This window comes from Electrona antarctica, assembly GCF_951216825.1.
Source record: "Electrona antarctica genome assembly, chromosome: 12".
Classification (NCBI taxonomy): domain Eukaryota; kingdom Metazoa; phylum Chordata; class Actinopteri; order Myctophiformes; family Myctophidae; genus Electrona; species Electrona antarctica.
The window spans coordinates 47,951,411-47,977,801 of NC_136793.1; the positions used below are offsets into that span (position 1 = coordinate 47,951,411).

Sequence of the window (26,391 nt, forward strand, 5' to 3'; positions counted from 1 at the left end):
GTCGCTGTCCGTGGTGTTGATCAAATCGGATATTACGTTTCTAGAGAAAGGATGGACATCACCTTAGCTCGCTAGCATTAGCGCTTTTGCTTGCGTCATAGTAAGATCTGCCTCTGATTCGGTGGCACCCAAGCGCTACCACTTTTGTCCACAAGGTAGCACTAAGTGTTTAAGCTCTCAGTCGCCACAGAGATCGCCACGGATTTCAGAGAAGCCAGCACGTCTTCTATGGAAGCATGTTACACAACGAAAGTATATTACGGTATTTTCGGTGATTATTTCAAGATAGGAGAATTATTTGGAAGTGGTCAAACCCAGCAATATGTTTGGAAGCATCTATCATAAAAACCCTAGTGGTCTGGGATATTTTATAAAAGCAAAAGTTAAAGCCTCTCTCTCACTTATTCAGCTGGTTGGCAGTATGTAGAGTTGAACAGCAGCAACTACTAAAACATCATAGTTTTACATAATGTGTTAATTGTTTAGGAAACGGCACTAGTGTGGGGGCCTCCTTTCACGCTGTTTTCACAAATCGCACATTAGGACATGGCCCGTTTTTTCATTCGTGGCATTTTATTCTACTCGTAATCTGTGCACGTTGACAATTGTCCTTCCAGTTGAAAATACTTGTATGTTGTTGTTGTCTTCGTCGTCGTCGAAACTGTCATGTGACACGATGGCGTACAAATTGGCCTTAATTCACTCACTGGAAAACAGAATTACATTTGGGTCCTATGATCTGATAGCATGACTGCTGTGACACTGTTGTGTGTGTGTGTGTGTGTGTGTATGTGTGTGTGTGTATGTGTGTGTGTGTGTGTGTGTGTGTGCGTGTGCGTGTGTGTGTTGCAGACTGAGTGACGAGCTGCTGCACTACATCCTGAAGACGGTCGTGCGAGAGTCGTGCGTCCTTATCACCAAATGCCAGACGGTGGCCAGGGACGACTTCCAGAAGCTCCTCTCAACCGTCCCAGTATGCATTATCAGACCCAGTCCCGTGAACGCCCCTCTCGCTCTCAGTGGCATCCATGTGAACCACTTCAACTAGTGGCTTTTCAAATCTTTTTCATGTCAAGGTGCATTGTTTATTGGGCATTTTGAGCCACGGACCACCATTTGGTGAGATTTACCCAAGACGTGGAATATTTTGTTGTCGTTGGATAAGATTTTGTCCACAATTCCATGCTGTTTTTTGTTTTTTTATTACACTCACAACAGTTAAAGATCTACAAGGGCATTTGGTTACCAACTCTTAGCTAAGTAACCTGTCCTTAGCTAAGGACCACTGGTTTTCAACCAGTGGTCCTTGAGGGGGTTCCCAAAAAAACAAACATATTAGAAAGGTATGGTATTATTTGATAACTAAAATTGAAATGTACACATTTTCGGTCGGTCGCTTTATCCGATTTACCACTTTAAACCTGGTGTTCCTATTTCGGGCATGTCGATATAGGTGACAATTTGAAAAGGGCCAAAATTGAGCAGATCACAATGGGGCGGCAGCGGCTCGGGGCTAGAGTGGTCGGTAGAGCGGCCGGATGGCAACCGCAAGGTTCCCATGCAGTTCCATCCTGGGCTCCCCCAGAGTTAGTAACGAAGTGTCCTTGAGCAAGACGCTGAACCCCTAATTGCTCCCGATGAGCCTTGCATGGTTTCCTCCAGCCATCGGTGTGTGAATGTATGTGTGAATCTATTCTATGTAAAGCCATTTGGATAAAAGCGCTATATGAATGCACCATTTACAATGCAACGCGTTGTGAGCTCGTAGATTGGCCTTTGTCACCACGTGCCACAACCACACGACAAAGTCTAAATTTACACAACTTTTGACGGGGAATTATTCAAAATAAAGGCGCTAGAGTCCCGGCAGATATGGCAGATTTTACTCCTAAAAGCCCCGCCTTCCGCTCCCCCCCCTCAAACCGGGAGGCATAATCTTACGTTCTTAAATCACGCTGATTCATCTAAACGTTAGATGAATCATCTCGTTTGGAATATAAACACTTCTAGAGAGACTTTAGATTCTAATGTCTCTCTAGAAGTGTTTATATTCCAAACGAGATGCATGCTGAAGTCAGAAATGAAGACGGAACATTGCGCTTTTGGTCAAAACCATGGAGAGCTCCCTAGATTTAGAGTAACAAGCCATTCTAGTGGAGGCGTAAACAAGGAAGTGAACGGCAGTGCGCATGCGCAAAACACAAGGAGTACACTGCAGAAAGAAAGGCCAAACAAAAAAGATATATTTAAAACATTTTATATCAATAAAAATACCTAAGGACGCCTATACATGTCCTTTTTATTCCCAGGACGTCTACACACAAAAAAGTGTTAAAATAAGACCTGAATATATATTCGCCTCGGGTCATCCTGTTTGTGCTACGCCAAGTCGCACTACTCCCGTTCGCGCAACTATCGTCTTTGCATTGACTGTATGTAATCGCGCCGCTCTAACCATCCAAGTCTGAACGCAGCTTAACCCATTCTGGTGTTTTAAGCATTATGTTATACTTTAGCTATTGAAAAATAGCAGATCTACAAGCATGTAGTTCTGCTATTTTTGAAAAATAGTGAAAATGTGGCGCAAATCTTTGACTATATATTCTTTCAGAGCGAACCTTTTTAGCTTAAATCTTTGCTTCTGGAGGGTCCCTGGAACAACATATTTTCAGATGGGGGTCCACGGCCAAATACAGATAATTCTGGGGGTCCTTGACATGGAAAGGTTTGAGAACCACTGACATAGAAACATAGGGTTTTCAGAAAACTGTCAGGATTTAGAACAATTTTTTTTTAGAATCGTCTAAATGGGCTAAGTCAGGGGTTCTCAACCCGTGGGTCGCGACCCCTCGGGGGGGTCGCCAAATTATTTTAGGGGGTCACCAAATTAATAATAAAAAAAAAAAAAAAAGATTTTTTTTAAATTTTATTTTCACGATTTTTCAAAAATAGCAGACCTACAAGCTCGTAGCGCGCCACTCGGTGGCGCGCTATGAGCTTGTAGATCTGCTATTTTTCAATAGCTAAATTATAACAATGCTTAAAACACCAAAAGGGGTTCCCGCCCAAAATGGTTTAAGGTTATTGTAGCAGTCAATTTATATTGGGGGTCGGGAGGGGGCGGGGCGGGGGTCCCGAGACATTGCCAAAGCATTTCCGGGGGTCCCCGGCCAAAAACGTTGAGAACCCCTGGGCTAAGTGGTTGTTTTGCCTGTCCTCCCCACCGTGCAGGCGGTCTCCCCCAGCCTGCGCTACCTCATGGCCGTCCAGAACCACCTCCTCAGCAACAGCGTTCTGATCCGGCCGGACGACGGTGACGACAGCGACAACTCCCTGCAGGGGGAAACAATCAAGGTACAGGTAAACAAACTTAAAACTCCCCCCCTACCACCGCCTGTCCATGTAGAGCGGTGGTTCTCAAAGTGGGTGCCGTGACGCACGTCCAGGGGGGCGCCTCGGAATACTTTGACAATATCTGGAATTCTTCAGCATCACTTCAGTTTAACCACTTAAACCCTCTATACTTAGTATAGTGAGATGGGCCACCAAACCTCCTTTTCAAAAATAGCCGATGCGTTGTGAGTTTGTAGATCGGCTATTTCTGTCGAATATTCCCCTCAGGGTTCAAGTGGTTAAATGTCAAGTATGGAGTTATTTTCAATCTGTCGTAACGGAAATTACTATTCTCTCAAGTTTAGGGGCAAAAATGTACAATGTACAAATATTTACGTACCATAATATTATATGACATATAAAGAATGACTTTATATGACTAGAAGTAACATAACAATGTAATTCACGGGTGCCTTCATTGGATGAAAAAGTTATTTACAGGGGTGCCCTGAGACAAAAGTTTGAGAACCACTGATGTAGACCCCATCTGGCCATCTCTCTGTCTCTCTCTCTCTCTCTCTCTCTCTCTCTCTCTCTCTCTGTGTCTCTAATCTGTGAGAGTATGACACCATGGGAGACATGGATGTTCTTCCATAGCACTGTTTCCCAACCCGGGGTCTGAGCCCCCCCGTGGGGTTGGGGTGGGGGTTGAGGCCATGTCTGTTTGGAGCTAGTTCAAAAGTGGCACAAAAATGATTTGCATTTATCCAGTGTCTGCCTGAATGTTCTCAATCGCTCCAACTTGACTATATTATCCTGTAACTTTTAACAAACTTGGTATAGTAGACGACTCCTACATGTAACACTGTGGGACACACATTAATAACATCGTTCAAAAAATGGAGTAAATAGACAATCTACAAGCTCACAGTGTGTTGCGATTCGACGTGGTGTGAGCTTATGGATCCGCTGTTTTTGAGTGGTGCAACCACTCCAAGGAACAGCAATGCCCCTATGTCCCTCCCTATGTCCTAACCTATGTCCCGATGTTTAGAGTACCAATAGGGGGTGCTGTTGCACCACTCGCTTCAGACTGGTCTGATTTTTAGCTGTACGATAAGTACAGTATTAACTAAGGGCACGAAAAAAGTGTCTCGGCCTTTGACAAATATAGGAAGGGACGGCTCTGAGGAAAAAAAGGTTGGGAACCACTGTTTTACGGCACAGCACGGTGTAATAATCTGTGTTTAATGCAGTTGTATCAATAACCTCTGCAATACTTACTTGATTCCCAGTCAAACACGTGCAGTTTGTAAGTATTGATTGTGGCGGGTATTGATGAGAGATGCAAAGAACAACACAATCTATACGTTTGTTTATTTATTATTCTTTTTATCTTTATCCCTAGACGTGAGGCTGAAGTTGTTCTTTTATGTTGATGCGTGCGTGCGTGCGCTTGCTTGGTAGTATTCCCTAAAATGTACGGATACAGCCTTGGTGTGGATTTGTGTTACGGAAGTGTTTGTGTTTTTTTTTCCAGGAGCTTCAGACCAGCATCCTGTCGTTGGCCACCAAGATCCTGGTGGGCTGCGACGAGGTCCTGGAGACCCTGCAGCAGGTGACCACCACTCTCATCAACAGCGACATCACTGACAGGGAAACCAGGTGGGCTACTAATAATGCATTATTGCATGTTTATAACGCTTACAGTGGTCCATCCATTCATAACTTTTAATTTTATTTTGTCCACTAAAATGTATGTCGGCAGGCGTTGATGGCGTCGCAATGCCAGATTACACTTGGCTGATTTACACTTGGTTGCATGATGAAAATAGCCGATCTCCACAATTCCCTCCCTAACATTTGAGTCTAGTTTTTATTTGAGAAAAAAAAGAAAGAAATATATATATATATATATATATATATATATATATAATAGCCGATCAAAAAGAAAAGCTATGATGACTAAAAGATTTAGTCATCATAGCTCGGTTTTTATTTGTGATCAGTGATAATTCAGTGTCTTTCTGTGTTGGTTAACCCGGCCATGCAGGTTGAAAGGTCTGGAGCAGGTCACCAAAGCCACCATGCTGGGCCACCTGCTGCCCGTGCTGCTCACGTCCCTGATGCACCCCAACCTGCAGACCCTGACGCTGGCCGACGCCCTCATGCCCCAGCTGGTCCAGCTGGTCCTCTACACCAGCCAGGTGGGTGGTCTTATAGGAGGAGGGACTAAGGACAGGTGGGTGGTCTTTTAGGAGGAGAGACTAAGGACAGGTGGGTGGTCTTATAGGAGGAGGGACTAAGGACAGGTGGGTGGTCTTATAGGAGGAGGGACTAAGGACAGGTGGGTGGTCTTTTAGGAGGAGGGACTAAGGACAGGTGGGTGGTCTTATAGGAGGAGGGACTAAGGACAGGTGGGTGGTCTTTTAGGAGGAGGGACTAGGACAGGTGGGTGGTCTTTTAGGAGGAGGGACTAGGACAGGGGGGTGGTCTTTTAGGAGGAGGGACTAGGACAAGTGGGTGGTCTTATAGGAGGAGAGACTAAGGACAGGTGGGTGGTCTTTTAGGAGGAGGGACTAGGACAGGTGGGTGGTTTTAAGCCCCAAACCACACCAAAGGGTCGGGTTGGGACAAAACGTTTTTTAAGGTAAACCACTTAAAAAACGTTTTGTCCCAACCCAACCCTTTGGTGTGGTTTGGGCTTTATTGGAGGAGGGACTAGGACAGGCCCCAGCAGGTGCAGCTGGTCCTCTACACCAGGGGTTCTCAACCCGTGGGTCGCGACCCCTCGGGGGGTCGCCAAATTATTTTGGGGGGTCCCCAAATTATTTAAAAAAAAAAAAGGTTTTTTTTTTCTTTTTGCAACTGAATGGCTGGAAAGTGGAAATGAAGAGTTTACATATAATACACATAGTACATGCATACACCTTCCCTAATGATTATATCTGGTTTCAGTATTTATTTATGGTGTATTGTCTCTATTATTAAGGTTATTGTAGCAGTCAATTTATATTGGGGGTCGGGAGGGGGCGGGGCGGGGGTCCCGAGACATTGCCAAAGCATTTCTGGGGGTCCCCGGCCAAAAAGGTTGAGAACCCCTGCTCTACACCAGCCAGGTCGCACACTTTGTTCTGACAATGGATGTTGGCCTTAAAGGACGACTTCATCCATTTTCACCCCATCTTCTTATAATTGTTCCTCACTAATGCGCATGATAAAATAGTACCATATTATCATGAGAAATAGTGAGGACCAATTGTATATAAAAGTCGTCCTTCAACCACCCCTCTAGACTTACAGTAGTAAAACAGTCTCTACACCAAATCTATTCACTAAAAGAATAGCCGATCTAAAAGTTCACAACGTGTCACAATGTGATGCGTTATGAGCTTGTAGATCCGCTATTTTTGGCTAATATAATGTTTCCACCACAATATGAATACTGGAGTTCATGTGGTTAAAATATAAAAAAAAACACTTTTTGTGGGCACTAATTCAGAGTTTGTGTTAGTTTTCTCCTGTTTTCTAGACTTTTTGTGGCTTTCGCCTTTTATTTTATTTATTTTTATAGAGCGATAGGTATACAGTAGGCTGACAGGAAATGGGGAGAGAGAGATGGGGGGGTGACACGCAGTAAAGGCCGTCAGGATCGGGAGTTGAACCCGCGGCACACTGCAAGACTGGATTACCAGCCAAGGTGCCCAGACGGCTACGCCAGCCGCCTGGGCCAGTCTCCTCCTTTCTACCTGTTTTCTAGACCGCCCTGTTACTGAAGAGCCAGCCTCCTCTTTTCTACCTGTTTTCTAGACTGCCTAAGTTGTTACTGACGAGCCAGTCGTCTCTTTTCTACCTGTTTTCTAGACTGCCCTGTTACTGAAGACCCAATCTCCTCTTTTCTACCTGTTTTCTAGACTGCCCTGTTACTGAAGACCCAGTCTCCTCTTTTCTCCGACGTGTCTCCAGTGATGGGTGGCTCCTTCGCACAGGGAGCAAAAGCGTCCATCTCTGAAGACAAGTAAGCTCTTCTAACCCATTCAATCCGAGAAAGCATCTGTATCATTTTAGATTTTTGCTATATATCGCCTGGTACGCATAACATTTTCGGGTTTCTGAGCCGGTCAGGGGTGGATGATAACTTACTTCATTTTGTAGTCATTGGTTTTTAGTTATCAGGACGGAACCACCTTCCAGAACCTACCCAATAAAAGCCAGGGCCTACCCAATAAAAGCCTTGATGCTTTTGAAGTTTCTTCAAGTATTTCTTGGAATAGTTTGTTTGGTATATCCATATTTTATTCCAACTCGTAGCGACTGGCAAGACTTAAAGCAAACAGGGGGGGACTAAAACAAAGCGATGCCAATAAAAATAAAATACGATTTTTTTTTCCCTTTTTTTTTTTCATCGGATCACACAGGCAATTTTGGAACACAAACCAGGCTTTCCTCCGAGGTCGAAAGTCTGGTGACGCGAGGTTACCAAATATATTTAACATTGTTTCTCATTTTTATAATCGGCCTCGGGTCTTAACGGGCTAAAGGCGTCATTATGTTTCGAGGTGTAATTAAAGCCAGTTTTCTCCCAATAACACGCACCATTTTCTTGTTGCGTCGATTTGTTCTTATAGCTTCCGAATACTTGACGAGCGGGAGGAACCGGGCTTCCTGACGGGGCTGAAGATCCCGGCGCCGTGGGCTGCAGGGAAGACGGTGGAGACGGTGCACCCGGTGCGAGACAACTACAAGTTCAAAGAGACGGTGCACATCCCGGGAGCACGCTGTCTGTACCTGCGCTTCGACTCGCGCTGCTCCTCGCAGTATGACTACGACAAGGTACACCAACAGCACACACCAGAGAAATGACGTGCTCCTCCTATGTGTCTTGAAGCCACGACATACAGCGTGTGATAGGGTTTTTGAGCGGTGCCCACAGGTCCAATGGCTGGCCGGCTCGGTGTGTCTATGTCTCAATGTATGTCTGTCTGTTTGGGGTACGAAAACAGCTGCAATACCGCTGGGTTGATTGGGGTCATTGACCCTGCTGTTTAGAGACTACGACCTACAGTATTGACCCTGCTGTTACGCACGCACGCACGCACGCACACTCACTCACCCATTGACCACTGCAGCACACACGCACATGCACACGCACACGCACACACACAGTAACTAATAATAAAACTATAGTTGCACCGCTCACAGTTCTCATGGGTGCGATTGATTGATTGAATTCTATATTAGTCAGAATTGTAAACGGCACATGGTTCAGTAAGACGTTAAAGCCAAAAGGATAACATGTCCTGGGGGCTTGTTTCCATTGTGGTCATATGTAATCCACGTGGTGTGGAGATTTCCCCACAAACATATATAAAGTATAAATGTTTTATACTCTTTTACTACTATCTATACTATTTATTTTCCAGTAGTTGTCCGTTGTAGCACTCATCCTCATGGAGGTATAATGTCCCACTTGGTTCGTGTGTGTGTGTGTGTGTGTGTGTGTGTGTGTGTGTGTGTGTGTGTGTGTGTGTGTGTGTGTGTGTGTGTGTGTGTGTGTGTGTGTGTGTGTGTGTGTGTGTGTGTGTGTGTGTGTGTGTGTGTGTGTGTGTGTGTGTGTGTGTGTGTGTGTGTGTGTGTATGTGTCTCGAATTAGACGCATTAGAAATCAGCAATGTTGCAGTTCAAAGTCACGCCAAATTCATCAGCTAGTTTGTTTTCATGTCAAACTCTTACCATAAGGAGGCGTGTCATTTGTGAGTGTGACACGCCAACTTATGTGGGAATGGGATTTTACAGTAACACCTGGACTCCTGCAATACTGTCAGTCTACTGAAGTTATTACAGTAAAAGGGGGTGGTTGGGACAAACTCGGAGCAGAACACATCTACGACTTTTCTTAGGCCCAGGGGGGCTCCAGTGCTGCCAGTATGGCCTCATCAAACACATTCTTTAATCGTTCCTGTGTCATATCCGAACACTCTACGTATTTGACAGCCTTAATGGCCCTCACTGAATGGCGTGTTTGATCTTTCAGTTGGTGATCTACGCCGGGCCGAACACCAACAGCCGCAAGGTGACCGAGTACGGAGGAAACACGCTGGGGTACGGCAGTCGCAGTGTTCTGGGCACAGGCTGGCCCAAAGACCTGGTCAAGGTAAGAGACAGTGTTCTGGGCACAGGCTGGCCCAAAGACCTGGTCAAGGTAAGAGACCGTGTTCTGGGCACAGGCTGGCCCAAAGACCTGGTCAAGGTAAGAGACTACCAGACAGACAGCTACACCAGCGGTTCTCAACCTGTGGGTGGGGAAGGGGGTCCCCACATTATTTGGTGGGTGGGGGGTCCCAGATGACAGTGAATTGACAATGTAAGGCCTTTTTATGACCTTTTCTCACTTACCACCAAGGACATTTTTTTTTCAAAGGCGCTCACTACCACGGACATCTTTTTTTTTTTTAGATTTAGTTTTTTAGGCTTTTCTGCCTTTTATTGACAGTTTCAAGTGAAGATTGACAGGAAAGAGCGAGAGACATGCAGCGAACACGCAACGCGCTGTCAGGCCAGAGTCTATATGTGGCATGCGCCTGAACCACTCAGCCAGCGGGCGCCCCCCATGGACGTCTTTTGACGTCTTTTGTTTCTCCATTAGATGGCGCTCTTAGCTAACCTATCATCCACCATTCAACAACCTGAGTGAAGCGAGGAAAAAGAAAACCACGTGGTCGGGGGGGGGGGGGGGGGGGGGGGGGGCACACGGCCTAAAATGGTTGAGAACCACTGAGCTACACAATGGATTGCATAAAGAGTCCAGGAAGTGCTAAAGCGTGTTTCTGTGTTTGCACTAAAGGTGGAGGGCGACACCGTGACCTTCTCCTTGTTGACCTTCTCCTTGTTGACCTTCTCCTTGTTGACCTTCTCCATGTTTCTGTGTTTGCACTAAAGGTGGAGGGCGACACCGTGACCTTCTCCTTCGAGATGCGGAGTGGCCGAGAACACAACACCCCCGATAAAGCCATGTGGGGGTTCTCCTGCACCGTCAGAGCTCAGGTGAAATGAACCCGCCTTCCTATTATTACCACTAGTTGCTTTAGCGCCACGGAAAAAATAAATGATATAAAAATAAATAAAGGAACAAATATTATTCTGTCCTTATCACGTGCCCATTTATGTGACGTGACAGATAGTTAACAACAACAGCTCCAATAAAGACAGAGACGAGTTTCTTCATTGGTAGAATGTTTAGTTGTAAAACTGCAATCAAAGAAAGAATTGTATTACAGTCATTGTACATAATCTTCTCACATTAACACAAACTCAACATCAAAGGCAGTCAAATTGGTTCCAATTGAGGTCAAACACCACTGCACTAATTAGTAGGATCCACAACAGGTGTATCTCCAACAGACAAAGTCTAATTAGGCACAAGCCAGCATGGCCAAACAATTGACATAAACTTAAATTGTACTTTCTTACAATTGGCAACATACAGGCAAGTTACATTTAGTAAATAATCAACAAACACAAATCCCAAGCGGTTTCACAAACCCTACTGTTACCCATGTTTTGATTGTAATCTGTAATGTCTTGAAACAAACTTATATGTCATACATTGCTTCTTGTCACATGTCATACATCTTGCTGCACAGTACAATCATTTTAAGAACCCTAAACAACAGAAACTTACAGATTCATGACTCTCAAGGTCCTGTGTGAGGAGAGAATAATTCTGCTGCTGCTAGCTCTGAAGCTCAAACCAGAATGACAAAACAAGGAAGTGTTACAAGTAAAGGCTCCTCCTACCTAGAGGAACTAAGTGTCCATAAACCAGTATAAGGTCGCCCCCTAGTGGGCTAGGTGGCCATGGGGCAGAACACTCCCCGCCATGGTATGATGATCATTATGCCATTAATCCTTTCCTTTTGAGAAAGCAAACTACTTCTGAGATACGTCTCAGTCTTTATGGTCTTCCATTTGACCTTGACCTTCCGTACTCTGTTGACTTTGCTTGGCATTGTCTCAGAAACCACGCCAAGTGGCCATACATTCCTCTCCGTTAGGGAATCTTTGAGCAGGACTACATCTCTCACTCGAAGATTGGGTTCATGACAGGCATTTGCGAGACTTTGCATTTGCCTCCATTGTCTTGAGTAAAGGTCTGGGGTGCTGAAGTCTCCTGAAGGTGCAGGAACGTTTCCTGTCTTTTGATTCAGGATCATTGCAGGTGTCAGCACTGCTGGCATGTCTGGGTCTGTTGAGACAGGTACTAAGGGTCTGTGGTTAATTACAGACTTTACTTCCACCACTAAGGTGGCCAAGACTTTGTGAGTCGAACGGCCTCCAACTTTGAGCAAAGAGTCCTTTTGCTGTGCACACTTGAGGACAGTGCTTTGTGCTTGCATGGCAAGGTCAGTGTCATTTTTGTTTGCTTGTTGGATTTCTGAAGTTTGTTTGAACACCTCGAGGATGCTCATCTCATTGAATGCGTCAGAGTCATTGTAGTTCTCTTTTTTAAGAAGGTGTCTGGGACAAGGATCAAGATGAGTTGGATGGCCATTACTGTGGATGATCGTTTTGTGGGCATTGACGATAGTAGACCTGTGAGCTCCTTGTATACAGATTTCTCCCACAACAACCCAACCTAAGTCGAGACGTTGTGCGAATGGTAAGTTGCGAGGTCCATTGTACTGCTCTCTCGCCTTGTGAACTTCAAGGACATCTCTTCCGAGCAATAACAGGATGTTGGCGTCAGGATCAACAGGTGGAATCTGGTTTGCAAGATGTTTGAGGTAAGTATAGTGACTTGTGATTTCTGGGGACGGGATTTCTGACCTGTCATCAGGTATACTGTCGCATTCAATCAGGGTTGGCAGTTGAACGTGTGTATTGCCATCAAGTGATTCCACTATGTAATTTTGTGCCCTTCTACCTGTTGTTTCAATGATGCCTGAACAGGTCTTTAAGGTGTATGGAATAGACTTGACTCCAATGTCGAAGATGTCGAAGAACTTCTTCCTTGCCAAAGATTTGTTACTTTGGTCATCCAATACTATGTATACTTTGATGGCCTTTTCTCTGTGCCCAGCCGGGTACACTTTTGCCAAACATATTTTGGAGCACGATCTTGCTGTAGCTCCTGCACCACACACCTCTGTACATTTAGATGTGACGGTTGACACTCCATCCTCTGTATTGTCACTTTGCTGGGGCCGGTCCAGGATGTAAAGCAGACTGGTGTCTCTCACTGTTGCATTCATGACAGTATATCGGCCAATCACAGTCCTTTGCGCGATGTTGTGTAGACGAACAACATCTGAAGCATATGTTTCTGTCTTTAAGAAACACTTTGCGTTCATCCAATGTTTTGTTTCTGAAGGTTCGACAATTTCTGAGAGGATGTGGCAGGTGATGAAGAGGGCACTCTTTTCCTGGATCGTCGGTTGCTTTCTTTGGTTGACTCTCTGACTCTGATTCCACATCTGTCTTTCGTACTGTTACGGCAGGTCTGTAACCTTGGTTCTCTGTTTTACAGCTACTGTCACTGCCTGATGCTAAAGTGGCAAAACTGGGGTCGTTTCGTATTCTTGCTTGCTCACACACAAATCTGACAAACTCTGAGAATGGTGGGTAGGTAACTAAGTAATCTCTCTTATACCTGGAGCCATGCATTATCCACCGTTCCTGCAAACTGTATGGTAGTTTTTCGGCTATTGGGCTGACTCCTCTTGCATTGTCTAGATAGGTGAGGCCTTGCAAGTAGCCACCATGCTTTGCTGCTTCAATTTCAAGAAGTATGTCTCCCAGTTCCCTTAATCTCTGATTTTCTCTGTTTGCAATTTTTGGAAAGCTTTCCAATTTCTTGATTAGTGCACTTTCTACGACCTCAGGTGCTCCATACGTTTCTTCAAGCCTCTGCCACAGAAGGAGGAGTCCAGTTTCCGCGTTCTGGACATGCAGTGACCTAATTCTTTTAGCATGCACTGATGATTGTGGCCCTAGCCACTTGGTCATTAGATCAAGCTGTTCTCTGGCTGTTAGGTTTAGGCCTTTGGTAGCACTTCGGTATGACTCCTTCCATGACCAGAAATTCTCTGGTTGATCATCGTAAAGCAGAAGTCCAGAGCTTACCATCTCACGGCGCAGCAAGTATTTTGCTAAGTCAGATGCTTCGGATTTAGTCGGTAGGTTATGATCTGGTGTACTGTAAGATTGTGGCTGCTGGGGCCTAGAGGAGTACCCCTGTTGAAGGTTATGACCTGACGTGCTGTAAGACTGTGACCGTTGAGGCTCAAAGGAGTACCTTTGTTGGCTATATGCAACGTGTGCATCATGGTTTTCCCTGTGAAAGCTGACACTTCTCCTGTGTTCAGTTCTCAAGTCTGTATGAAAGGAGGGTTTCGCCTTTGTGACTGGATTAAATGAGGGCACACTGCGGGTTTGTTGTTGAAGAGGACTCGACTCCATCGATGTACTGCTAAAGGAATGATAATTCAGCTCATCATCATCACAATTATCGTCCATGTTGTAATGTGTAGTGGAGTGTTGCATCTGAGTTGAGGTAGGTTCTATCTTCTTAAAGTTGGTGTGTGAAGGGTTAACTTCTAGTGACTGTTGCTGCATATGGACAGTGTGTGTAGGGTTACCTCCTAGTGATAGTTGCTGCACATATTCTTTGGTGCGTTCAACAGGGTCAATCGGTGGCGTTTTATTATTTAGTTCACGGAATGAACCTTCTCTTTCGTTCTCTACAGCTTCTTCCAAGAATTCAGCTTCTGCCAATGCTGCAGTAGCTTCCCTTTCAGCCTCAAGTACGTGCAAATCTGCCTGCAATCCAGCTTGTTGCTTGAGTAGGTCGGCTTCTCTTTTAGCAAAAGTAAGCTTGACCCGGGCAGCAAGAACTTTGGCGCGTGCCTTTGTAGCCGCTGCACTTACATTAGATGTGTTGGATCTACTAGAGTGTGTAGACACCTTTGATCTTGTCTCAAATGTCTCTTCTTCTGATGCATTTTCTTTTAAATCCATGATGTGCGGGTTACAGGAAGTTGTGTCTGTGTTGCAGTGTTGAACTTATCCTTCCTCTTGAAGCGACCACGTTGAAGTGAATCTTTTTACTATTCTGTCCTTATCACGTGCCCATTTATGTGACGTGACAGATAGTTAACAACAACAGCTCCAATAAAGACAGAGACGAGTTTCTTCATTGGTAGAATGTTTAGTTGTAAAACTGCAATCAAAGAAAGAATTGTATTACAGTCATTGTACATAATCTTCTCACATTAACACAAACTCAACATCAAAGGCAGTCAAATTGGTTCCAATTGAGGTCAAACACCACTGCACTAATTAGTAGGATCCACAACAGGTGTATCTCCAACAGACAAAGTCTAATTAGGCACAAGCCAGCATGGCCAAACAATTGACATAAACTTAAATTGTACTTTCTTACAATTGGCAACATACAGGCAAGTTACATTTAGTAAATAATCAACAAACACAAATCCCAAGCGGTTTCACAAACCCTACTGTTACCCATGTTTTGATTGTAATCTGTAATGTCTTGAAACAAACTTATATGTCATACATTGCTTCTTGTCACATGTCATACATCTTGCTGCACAGTACAATCATTTTAAGAACCCTAAACAACAGAAACTTACAGATTCATGACTCTCAAGGTCCTGTGTGAGGAGAGAATAATTCTGCTGCTGCTAGCTCTGAAGCTCAAACCAGAATGACAAAACAAGGAAGTGTTACAAGTAAAGGCTCCTCCTACCTAGAGGAACTAAGTGTCCATAAACCAGTATAAGGTCGCCCCCTAGTGGGCTAGGTGGCCATGGGGCAGAACAAATATAAATAAAAGTGTAATGCAGAAACCTGTATAATGATGTTAGTAGATGATGGATGGAGCCCGCACACCATATAGGTATATCAGGTTCATCAGGTCCCTGATGAAGATCAAATAGATCGAAACGCTGTCAGAAACTTCAATAAAGAAAGTCTTTTGTACCTATATGGTGTGCGGGCTCCATCCATCATCTACTGAAGTCTCTTTAGCCCAGCACCCAGCCTGTCGATGTGCGTATTCTACGTCCGCTCCTGTAGAATGATGTTACCATAGGTGCGTGTCGCCGTTTGACGACGTTGCGTAGAGTGGTCCTATTGGGCAAAACAGGTGGCTGTAATGTGGCTGAATAATGTGTTTTACTGTATATTAACTGTACAATATGTGAAGACATTGAGGGTGGGATAATAAGCCTAGAACCTTGGCAGAGTACTTGATGAATAGTCTGTGGAAGTGTGGAGGCAAGTGGAGCGCTGGTAAACCCGGCCCTAGCAACCAAGACACCACGTCGTCGACCCTACAGTTGGAGGCCATCGATATTGTCCTTTTCTTTTTGCTGAGGTTTGCGTGATCTGCGCAAAAGGACAGTTAACCCATTTTGGGCGGGAACCCCTTTTGGTGTTTTAAACATTGTTATAATTTAGCTATTGAAAAATAGCAGATCTACAAGCTCATAGCGCGCCACCGAGTGGCGCGCTACGAGCTTGTAGATCTGCTATTTTTGAAAAATCGTGAACATATTTATTTCAGAAAACTGGAGGATTTAGAAGGATTTTTTTAAATTTTGAGGTCAGGCCTAAATGGGTCAAATGATAAGGGTCAATATCGGTGGCACCCAACTGTATTCTGATTCTGGTAGTGGAGTGATAATGAGGTCAGGCCTAAATGGGTCAAATGATAAGGGTCAATATCGGTGGCACCCAACTGTATTCTGATTCTGGTAGTGGAGTGATAATGCCATTGCAGAATGTGATCAGCAGCAGGCAGCGCCAGCTTTATCCTGACATCCCGCCATGTGTTTGTTCCAGGAGTCATCGGAGGACGTCTCCGGGGGGCTTCCCTTCCTGGCGGACCTGGCGTTGGGCCTGTCGGTGCTGGCCTGCTCCATGCTCCGTATCCTGTACAACGGGCCAGAGGTGACGCCGGAGGAGGAGGCCTGCCACGATCTGCTCTGCTCCAAGCTGCTCCAAAGGTGACGGGGCAACATTTAACTCATTGAGACCTTCTAAATCCTAAATCGTATGTCAGTGGTTCTCAAACCATTTCATGTCAAGGACCCCACAAATCTGAAAGTCTGAAAATATGTTGTACCAGGGACCTCCCCCCCCCCCCCCCCCCCAATAAAAAGCAAAGATAGAAGTTTTAAAAAAAAACGTTTGCTGTGAAAGAATATATATTCAAAGATTTGCACACTTTTTCAAGATTTTTCAAAAATAGCAGATATACATGCTCGCGACACTCGGTGCAGCGCTATGAGCTTGTACATTCCAACAGATACAATACTGGTTAAAGTGGTTCAAAGCTAAGGTGACACAGATGAGTTAATGAAAAAAAAATTATATATATATATATATACATAGCACAGAGCCTTCACTGAAGCAAGGGATATTGATCAGGACAAACCATGCACTGTAATGTAGGAAGCAGAACCCACGAAGCTCTGTGCAATTCAATATAGCTCAGCTAATCATGTTAGGTTAGGTTTCTTTCGTGCTATGTTGTGTTGTGTTGCCCTACATGAAAAGTGGAAGCCCTGTCATGATCACGCTGTCGAGCATAACCCTCTTATCTCCATATTTGTTCGTAAATGAATGCCTTGGTCACACTATACTTGATCATACTACATTGTCACACAAAAGCATAAAAAGTAGCAGATCTATAAGCTCGAGGTGCGACGCGAAGCGTTTTGAGTTTGACCATCTGCTACTTTTTGCTGTTCTTGAATTTGAATCCTGAAAAGATTTTGGACATAGGAGGTTTCCACTCGACAGAGACGATATAGCAATCACTACAGAGTTCATTATAAGAGTCAGACTTATAAAAATAGTTTTTCATTTCATTCTTTTATATAATAGTGTTTAATGTTTATATATTATGCGAACAAGAAGGCACTGGAGCAGCTCAGACGATTTAGGCCCTTATTTTATTTGTAACAGGGTGCAAGTAAAAAGCGACAACGTTTCGATGTGTCAATTACATCTTCGTCAGGTCATAGCCCGAGGGGGCAACATAGTAAGGCTTAAGTACACACATGGTGCAGGGGGCAGGCCCTTGGTTAACCAATGTCACACAGCCAGCAATCATTAGTTCATACATAATTTTCACGTGGAATCTAACAGTGAGGGATTATCCAGATGAAAGTTAAAGTGCATTGAGACTATAAATATACAGACTATAAATACACAGGTGTAGAAAGAATAGTACAAAAATAGAACATATTTGGTTTTCGAGACAACTATCAAGTTCATATTTAAGTAAAGTGTCGAGTACAAAAATAGAACATTTATATATTATATTTTTACGTAATGGTTGCTATTTCAGCATCAACAACAAGAAACAATTGCTTATCTGGAATTGTCATCGGCAAGGATTAATCAGGCCCAAGAGGGCACAATTTCAATGTGGACAGACCTAATATCAGACCTGAAAGACTTACTGACCCGGTGATGTAATGGATGTGTTGTGGGTTGATTATTCTGTGAATAGGATGGGGGGGAGGGAGGGGGTTTTGTGTGTGTGTGTGTGTGTGTGTGTGTGTGTGTGTGTGTGTGTGTGTGTGTGTGTGTGTGTGTGTGTGTGTGTGTGTGTGTGTGTGTGTGTGTGTGTGTGTGTGTGTGTGTGTGTGTGTGTGTGTGTGCGCGTGTGCGTGTGCGTGTGCGTGTGCGTGCGTACGTACGTACGTACGTACGTACACGTGTGCGTGTGTGAGTGAGTGTTTTGAGTTCAATTTTGTACACTGTAAAATGATTATGCTGTTTGTCCTTGATCAGAAAACAAATAAAAAATTGAATGAGAAAAAAAAACAACAACAAACAGTATTTGGCCTTGTGATTGCGTCCAGGTGCCAATGGCAGGTGGAGGCAAACGGTGCCATCTCTCCAGCGCTGACGCCCAGCCCCTCCCCCCTGCCGCTGACCATCGACGAGGACCGGGAGTTCACCTACCCCTCTGACGTGCTCATCCCGCCGCCGGGCCTCATGCCGGGGGCCTACTTCGACCTGCCGCGCATCCGCCTGCCTCCGGGCATCATGGGGAGGTTACGGGAGGTGTCCGGCAGGGCTCGACCCCAGTTCCGTCCCAGCATTAAGTAAGTCTGGTCGTGTACTGTTCATGGAATTATACATATGTTGTCGCGCTACGCGAAATATCTGATCACAAGATTCACAATGTGTCGCATTGCAACACGCGTTGTGAGCTTGCAGATCATCTATTTTCACCACACGACACCAGCGTACAGCAGGCTATAAATTATGCCTATAATGATTAATGACATGGCATAGAACAACGAAATGGACAAAGTGACGCCATTGGTTTCTACAGACTGTAGCTTTCAAACCCCCCATCTTTCTCTATCCGGTCAAGAAATGCAACGGAAACAAATGCTATTGGCCGCAACCGCAGCGAGGCCGGCTCGGAAACATAGCCTACTTTATCATTAACTTTAAAATGAATGTGACCATAATTTACTAAACACATATCATGATGATTTAAAGTGATTATGAAAAGGTTTACTAAGATAATGAAATCAAGTGTAAAGTTCGACCAAAAGTGTCATTGAGTCACATTGAGCTTACAATGTCTTGACACCAGTAGAAGGTGAAAGAAATAGCGACATCTGCTGGGCCATTATAACAGGAACAGCAGCTTCCCACTAGTGCCTTCATTTCCAGCGAACAAAGCTAGCCCCTTGGCATAGCATAAAGAAGGTTTGTATTCGCGTGGTTACCTCCGTGTCCGGTATGAAGATGTACTTTAATCCCGCTTGTCAGGGAGGTGATCAGGCCAGACGTGATGGAGGAGGTCATCGTGTCGTGTGTCATAAAGCACCTGACGCTGGTGGACGGCCTGCAGTCGCTGGTCAACTTCCAGTACCGCGAGGAGCACGCCGAGGAGTACGACCTGGTCTGCAAGATCATGGCGGAGACCTTCAAGAAGATCAACGCCATGCAGCGTCAGCTGCAGGTAAACGCTGATAAAAACTAAATATAGCAAAACAAATAATAAGGGACCCATACAAATGTCTCCACGCCCCACAAAAGGGTCCCGACCCAGTGATCGGGTTAGAATGGTCCATCCTTGGTTCCAGTTGTGTATGTGTTGCCTTTCAGAGCGTAGCGGAACTGGAACAGAAGTGGCAGAATGAGGTAGACGAGGCCCAGCAGGGGAAGCTGGAGAACAATGCTCCGTTCTTCCACGACTACCATTTCTTTGAGGTACGCGTGCTGCCGTCACCGCTCGCTGCCTGCATGCCACCGTGCGGCCATCGCCCTCCTGAGAATTATGTGCAGCGTGGGCCGTGGCGGGAGGCGCTGATTGCTCATGATTTATCGTTTTGTTTAACCCAGAACAAAATTAAGGAGCTGGAACTGCTGTGCTCCCTGAAGGAGGTCCCCCTCGACTTCAGCGATTTGGAAAATGTTGTCCTTGCACTGAGGTAAATCGATTCAAATGAATACAGCTGTTTAGCCCGGGGACGGGGGTGGGGGTGTGCTTCTTGACCTGAGGTATAGCGTCCAATTACCAGGAAGGACGAGTCTCACTCCAGTCTCCGCTGTCTTTTATCTGAATGAACCGACAGGGAGAAGTTCTTCCAGGATGTAAACTCCATCCACCTGAAGAGCAGCACCCCGCTGGCTAAAACCAAAGCTCTGGTGAAGAGCCTGATGAACCGCACTGAGCTGCTTCTGCACGTCACCATCGGTCCTCACAGCAGGAGTCTGAACAGCACGCCCGCTGGCACACCAGGACCAGGTACATTTTAACCTTAGGAGGACACAGTGGTTTTCAACCCTTTTCATGTCAAGGCCCATTATTTATTCGCCATTCGAGCCACGGACCACCATTTGATGAGATATAGGCTCGCGGACCCAAAACTAAAGAATATTTTCTTATCGTTGGATAAGATTTTGTTGGTACCATTAGGAGAGATAACAGGCAAACTAACAAAAATAACAATTCTTCTACATTCTCTAATTGTGTAGACTTCTTGTAAATAAAGTAATGCAGATTAACACCATGGAGGCCCAGGGCGGAGATCTCCGTCAAGTTCAAGGTCATTGTCAAGTGCCCAAGCCGAAGATTGATAAATAGGACAAAGATTAATGATATCAAAACCGATCGCTTCGCTCCACAGTCTAGGAGCGCTTGTTGCCCAATCCGATGACGTGTCAAACAGTGACACGTCATCGAAAATGTTCCCTGCCTGTTTAGCTGACGAAAACGAAAATCTTAAAACGTTCATAACTCGCGATCTAAATCATCCCGTCTAATTATGAAACAATATCCTGTGTTAGACGGCGCTCCGCGGTCCAGTCGCTAGTCTCGATAGATTTATTCTTACCTCCCGTTGTCCCGTTGTCGATCGACTCTAGAGTGGTGTGGCTATTGTTAGCTGCTACACAGACATTGACAACAACTTCCGGTGCGCCGGTAAAAGTGGTCCGGGAGCTATAAATGATGGGCACATGGATTAAATAGGTCCGGGCAAGCAAGGTGTTAAGATTAACAATAATTTAACTCTCAAGAGCATAAAATGAAACCAATTTTTTTTTTAAATAGATTATCAAAAAACTAGCAATGCCTGAGCTTCTGTCATTTTGCCTCAACTCTACAATTCTAAGTGCTTGTCAAGATGGGGGGGGGTGATCCCCAGTTCAAATATGATCATCTTTGCGGGTCACCGCCTGAAAAGGTTGAGAACCAATGCTGTAAGTGACCGTATCCTAAATCAGGCATTAATATGTATCCAATCCCTGGATATTCTCCTCATCCACTGTCCCAGCCTCGAAGTCTGTGTCGGACGCCAAGACGACCAACCCCATGGTCAAACAGCCAGTCTTCCTACGCAGCATGTCTGCTCCCTCTGATCTGGAGATGATCGCCAACCAGGACCTGGAGTTCACACACGCCACTCAAAGGTTTCTGTCTTCTTTTTCTTTTGTTCTGGTAACATATCTGCAAAAAGAAAACCTTGATGGCTCTGTTGGCTTAATGCACACACCACACAATCTCAATGTCCTGGGTTTGTGACCTTCTTAACACTCATGACGCTAAAACGCTTCGGAACCCGTCACATGACGGGTTAAGATTTAACCCCGAAGGTCGCCATATACCCGTCATATGGCGGGTTGTAAGGTTTATATCAATTCCAAGCAGCCGAAGCTCAACATTAACCTTTCGTGCTGCCCAGGCTGCTAGACAGTGCCTACGTTCTTCCCATCATGAGGATCAATGCGCGCGCGCGGATCCACTCATTGTCGTTTCTTTGCTGCTTGTTTTCTCAGGAAAATACTCCAAAGTTATTGTTTTTGTCCAATCCGCCCGACGTTCAGATGTAAATAGTGATTTTTAGGGAAATTACTTTTCTGCATTCACCCAGCAGAGGGCTGCTCAGAGGAGCACACAGGGGGAGCTGTTTTCACCTGACTGAAGCCTGACTGAAGACTGAAACGCTTGCTACACAATCACAACGTACTTCGATCTGGGATCTCTGTAGCCCAATCGCTGAAGAAAGCCGTCCCTTTTTCTAAACTACGTGATAGGTTTGGATGGGACCGTCCGTCAATCATATTATTGATGCGTCTACATGACGTATGGTAATTGCGCCAGCAAGAAAGTAAACAACCCCCGCGAATGACAAAAGTGTTAACGAACGCCTGATCGCATTAGGTTCAACACTTTTTAGAAACCCCTCACGGGGTGCATACTTAGTTTAGACTAGTCATTGGTTACTGGTTAGACATGGGTTAAGGTTAGGTTTAGGTGTGGGAGGTTAGGGTTAGGGTGAGGGTTTGAGATAGGTTGTAGTTGTAGGACTAATGACTGGTCTAACCAAATGACTAGTCTACTCTAAACTAAGTAGTACTGCACCCAGCCCACCCCTCACTATCGTGTTGGATGTAGGTTATGTCTTCGCTTGCTCTCAACAATAGAAGACGATTTTCAAATTTTAAGGCGATAGGTAATACAATTGCAACAGGTGCATCTCGATGGCGTCACAACCGGTCTCGCCAAGATCCCGCCCGTATAGTTGCCACTGATTGGTCCATCCCGCCACGGCCGGTTTCAACGCCCATCCCTGAGCGATCCCATTGTGAACTTGTGAATCAATACCGCCCCACATCTGGCGGAGTCAGGTTAGAGCTGTTAGAGGGTTTGCTCATGGACGCTTTGACGTGTTTAGTGTGGGCAAGCTAAGGGTCGAACCAGCGACCTTCAGATTTACAAACAGCCTCAGTCTCTACTCTCTAGTACCCACTCGTCTGCTGTAGGGCCGCCCCTAAATATGTGCATGCTCAACTCATCTTCCAGGAGGCGCCACCGTGACCCGACCAGTCACCGCAGCAGTTCCTTCACCCTGCTGCAGTCCTTGGCCATCGAGGACAGCCGTGACAAGCCCACATACAGCGTGCTGCTGGGACAGCTCTTCGCCTTCATTGGGACTACTCCCGATCAGACTGTAAGTAGACCAGTGTCGGAAACCTTTTGATTTAGTGTTAGTCACAGTGTTTGGTCATCTGAAATGTATTAGTTGACTAAGTCTACAGTTTATTTTGTCAACAGAAATGTGCTCAGATCGGTGATCCAATAGGATCCATGTTTTTCGACTGGCACCCGCCCCCTCTAGAGTAGAAATCACACTGGTTGGGCCAGTGTAAATGTTGTCCACATGGTGGTCAACACATGTTGACCCCTGCTTCCTCCTCAGGTGTCCAGTAATATAAACACATGTTGACCCCTGCTTCCTCCTCATAGGTGTCCAGTAATATAAACACATGTTGACCCCTGCTTCCTCCTCATAGGTGTCCAGTAATATAAACACATGTTGACCCCTGCTTCCTCCTCATAGGTGTCCAGTAATATAAACACATGTTGACCCCTGCTTCCTCCTCACAGGTGTCCAGTAATATAAACACATGTTGACCCCTGCTTCCTCCTCAGGTGTCCAGTAGTATAAACACATGTTGACCCCTGCTTCCTCCTCACAGGTGTCCAGTAATATAAACACATGTTGACCCCTGCTTCCTCCTCACAGGTGTCCAGTAATATAAACACATGTTGACCCCTGCTTCCTCCTCAGGTGTCCAGTAATATAAACACATGTTGACCCCTGCTTCCTCCTCAGGTGTCCAGTAATATAAACACATGTTGACCCCTGCTTCCTCCACAGGTGTCCAGTAGCAGTTTCCTGGCGGCGGCCCAGACGCGCTGGAGGCGCGGCAGCACGCGGAAGCAGGCGCTGGTGCACATGAGGGAGCTGCTCACCGCCGCCGTCAGAGTGGGTGGAGTCACGCACCTGGTGGGGCCCGTCACCATGGTGCTGCAAGGCGGCCCCAGGTGCGAGAGCAACACGCAATACACCTAGATGTCACTCAGATACATACCTTATACCAGTGGTTCCCCCAAACCTTTTAGATGAGACATTAGGCCTTTGCCCAGGACCCAAATTAGTGTAAAATAGCAGATCTACATATCGTATTTTTCCAAATAGTAGCCCGGGCGTTTAATAAGCAAAAGCGATTTGGACCCCGGGTGTTTAAAAGGAACTAGGTGGCTATTTGAGGCAGGGCTACTATTTGGAAATATATGGTCTTATGCATTTGAAAAATTGTTGTTTCTTTTTAGTTGTTTTTTAATTGATGAAAAGTTGTGTGTATGGGTTTTTTTGTTAAGATTTATTTTTGGGGCTTTGTATGCCTTTGTTGATAGTAAAGTAGGTACACAAGAAATGGGGAGAGAGAGATGTTTGAATATTTATTTTCACGATTTATTATTACATACAGTTGGAGGCCATCGATATTGTCCTTTTCTTTTTGCTGAGTTTTGCGTGATCTGCGCAAAAGGACAGTTAACCCATTTTGGGCGGGAACCCCTTTTGGTGTTTTAAACATTGTTATAATTTAGCTATTGAAAAATAGCAGATCTACAAGCTCATAGCGCGCCACCGAGTGGCGCGCTACGAGCTTTGTAGGTCTGCTATTTTTGAAAAATCGTGAAAATATTTATTTCAGAAAACTGGAGGATTTAGAAGGAATTTTTTAAATTTTGAGGTCAGGCCTAAATGGGTCAAATGATAAGGGACAATATCGGTGGCACCCAACTGTAACATTATGAGGTGTTTTCTCAGGATTGAAGAGCTGACCTGTGGGGGCATGGTTGAGCAGGTGCAGGAGGCCTTTGGGGAGACCATGACATCTGTGGTGTCTCTCTGCGCTCGCTATCCCATCGCCTGCGCCAACAGCATTGGAATGCTGTGCACAATCCCCTACACCAGGCAAGAGCATTCATTGGATGACAATTTTGATTAACCCTGCATCAAGAACTGAGGCCGATACAGAAAAAGAATCTTCTTAATCCTAACAGTTTGCAGAAAATCAGTGTCCTGCGAAAATAGCTAGCTAATCACTAGCTGATCTACAAGTATTCACTGCATAGCAGCCCGTTGAGCGGGTAATGGATTAAATAGGTCTGTCACAATTATTTCATAATCGCTTAATCGCAATTATTTGAGATAATTGCCATTATTTTGCATAATCGTCATAATTGTTTCCTCGTTGAAAAATGTTCATACAAATTTCAACTTTTTCCAAAAATAGCCTAAATAGCAGATCTACAAGACGTGTTGTAAGCTTGTAGATCAGCTATTTCGACTATGTTAAAATTCTTATAAATGTTTCAGCAGTTTCTTTGTATGTAAGTTATAACTTATTTGTCATATCTAGCCGTGGATCCGTTTTTGTCACTTCGCTACTCAGTCTGGCCAGCAGGTAGCATTTCATAACGTCACCTGTTACGTCATCAGCCAAGCGCCACTCTGTCTATGCTTTTCTCACTCGGGACTTGACTAGTAAAACCTACGGTAAAAAGTAAACACAAATTTGACTCGGTAGTCCACTATGTCAGATTCAGTAGTACAAAAAAACCCGACGGCTGTGTGGGGTGAGTTTAGTGAATGATACGTATGGTGCAGGGCAACAGCGGTGCAGCGCAGTTAGCTGCGCAGTGCGCATTGATATGTCAACGTGGTCTTTTTTTTTTATTACCCGCACCACAGACCAATCAGAAGCCATGGGTCGTTTACATGTCCCGCCTACCTTGGAGATAGGACTCTTTCCAGACTTGAGTAACGAAGTGACAAAACAGATTCACGGAACGCAGCGATTCAGGCTGGAACCCAGGCTATGACATATCTGCCCTGTGCAATTTGTGCTTATGAAGCCTACAAAAAAAAAGAAACTGCCCGTAATGGCATTTATTTGCGTGACAATTTATCGTCAACTTGAATTTGTATTGGTGACAGCCCTAGGATTAAATCATTGCGCCCCCTTAACCCATTTTGGGCGGGAACCCCTTTTGGTGTTTTAAGCATTATGTTATACTTTAGCTATTGAAAAATAGCAGATCTACAAGCTCATAGCGCGGCACTCGGTGCCGCGCTATGAGCTTGTAGATCTGCTATTTTTCAATAATCGTGAAAATGTGGCGCAAATCTTAGAATATATATTCTTTCAGAGTGAACATTTTTAACTCAAATACAGATAATTCTGGGGGTCTTTCACATGAAAAAGGTTGAGCACCACTGACATACTTATAGGATTTAGAAGACATTTTTTAAGAATCGTCCTCCGGTCTAAATGTGTTAAGGCCTATTCACACCTCCAGTTTTAGGTGATGAGGTGACCTTGTCACCTAAATGTGGAGTATGAATAAGCCCCTTACTGTACTCCTCCCTCCCACCCCCTATAGGAGTGAGGAGCAGTGTCTGGTGCGCAGCGGTCTGGTGCAGCTCATGGACCGTCTGTGCAGCCTCAGCGGACAGAGGGAGTGCAGCTCCAACGAGAAGCAGACCAAGAAGCAGAAGGTGGCCACCATGGCCTGGGCTGCCTTCCAGGTGCTGGCCAACCGCTGCATCGAGTGGGAGAAGGTGGAAGGTACCGTATTTCAGCCTCATTCTTGCTGCTTTTTGTAAAGGCCTGTCATAATTATTATTATGTAATCGCCTA

At 45.1% G+C, this 26,391-nt stretch overlaps 1 protein-coding gene across 1 annotated transcript in view; it reads left to right on the forward strand.

Moving 5' to 3' along the window:
• LOC306934468 (putative E3 ubiquitin-protein ligase HECTD4) overlaps positions 1-26,391 on the forward strand; it is a 109,361-nt gene that overhangs the window by 27,311 nt on the left and 55,659 nt on the right. Inside the window, 19 exon segments of the mRNA XM_079517037.1 lie at positions 853-973; positions 3,232-3,360; positions 4,874-4,998; positions 5,387-5,540; positions 7,248-7,351; positions 7,962-8,166; positions 9,368-9,487; positions 10,273-10,377; positions 16,198-16,361; positions 18,231-18,476; positions 19,159-19,351; positions 19,498-19,602; positions 19,735-19,823; positions 19,968-20,140; positions 21,171-21,306; positions 22,700-22,847; positions 23,559-23,725; positions 24,516-24,662; positions 26,135-26,319. Of these exon segments, the coding sequence (XP_079373163.1) occupies positions 853-973; positions 3,232-3,360; positions 4,874-4,998; positions 5,387-5,540; positions 7,248-7,351; positions 7,962-8,166; positions 9,368-9,487; positions 10,273-10,377; positions 16,198-16,361; positions 18,231-18,476; positions 19,159-19,351; positions 19,498-19,602; positions 19,735-19,823; positions 19,968-20,140; positions 21,171-21,306; positions 22,700-22,847; positions 23,559-23,725; positions 24,516-24,662; positions 26,135-26,319 (2,816 nt within the window).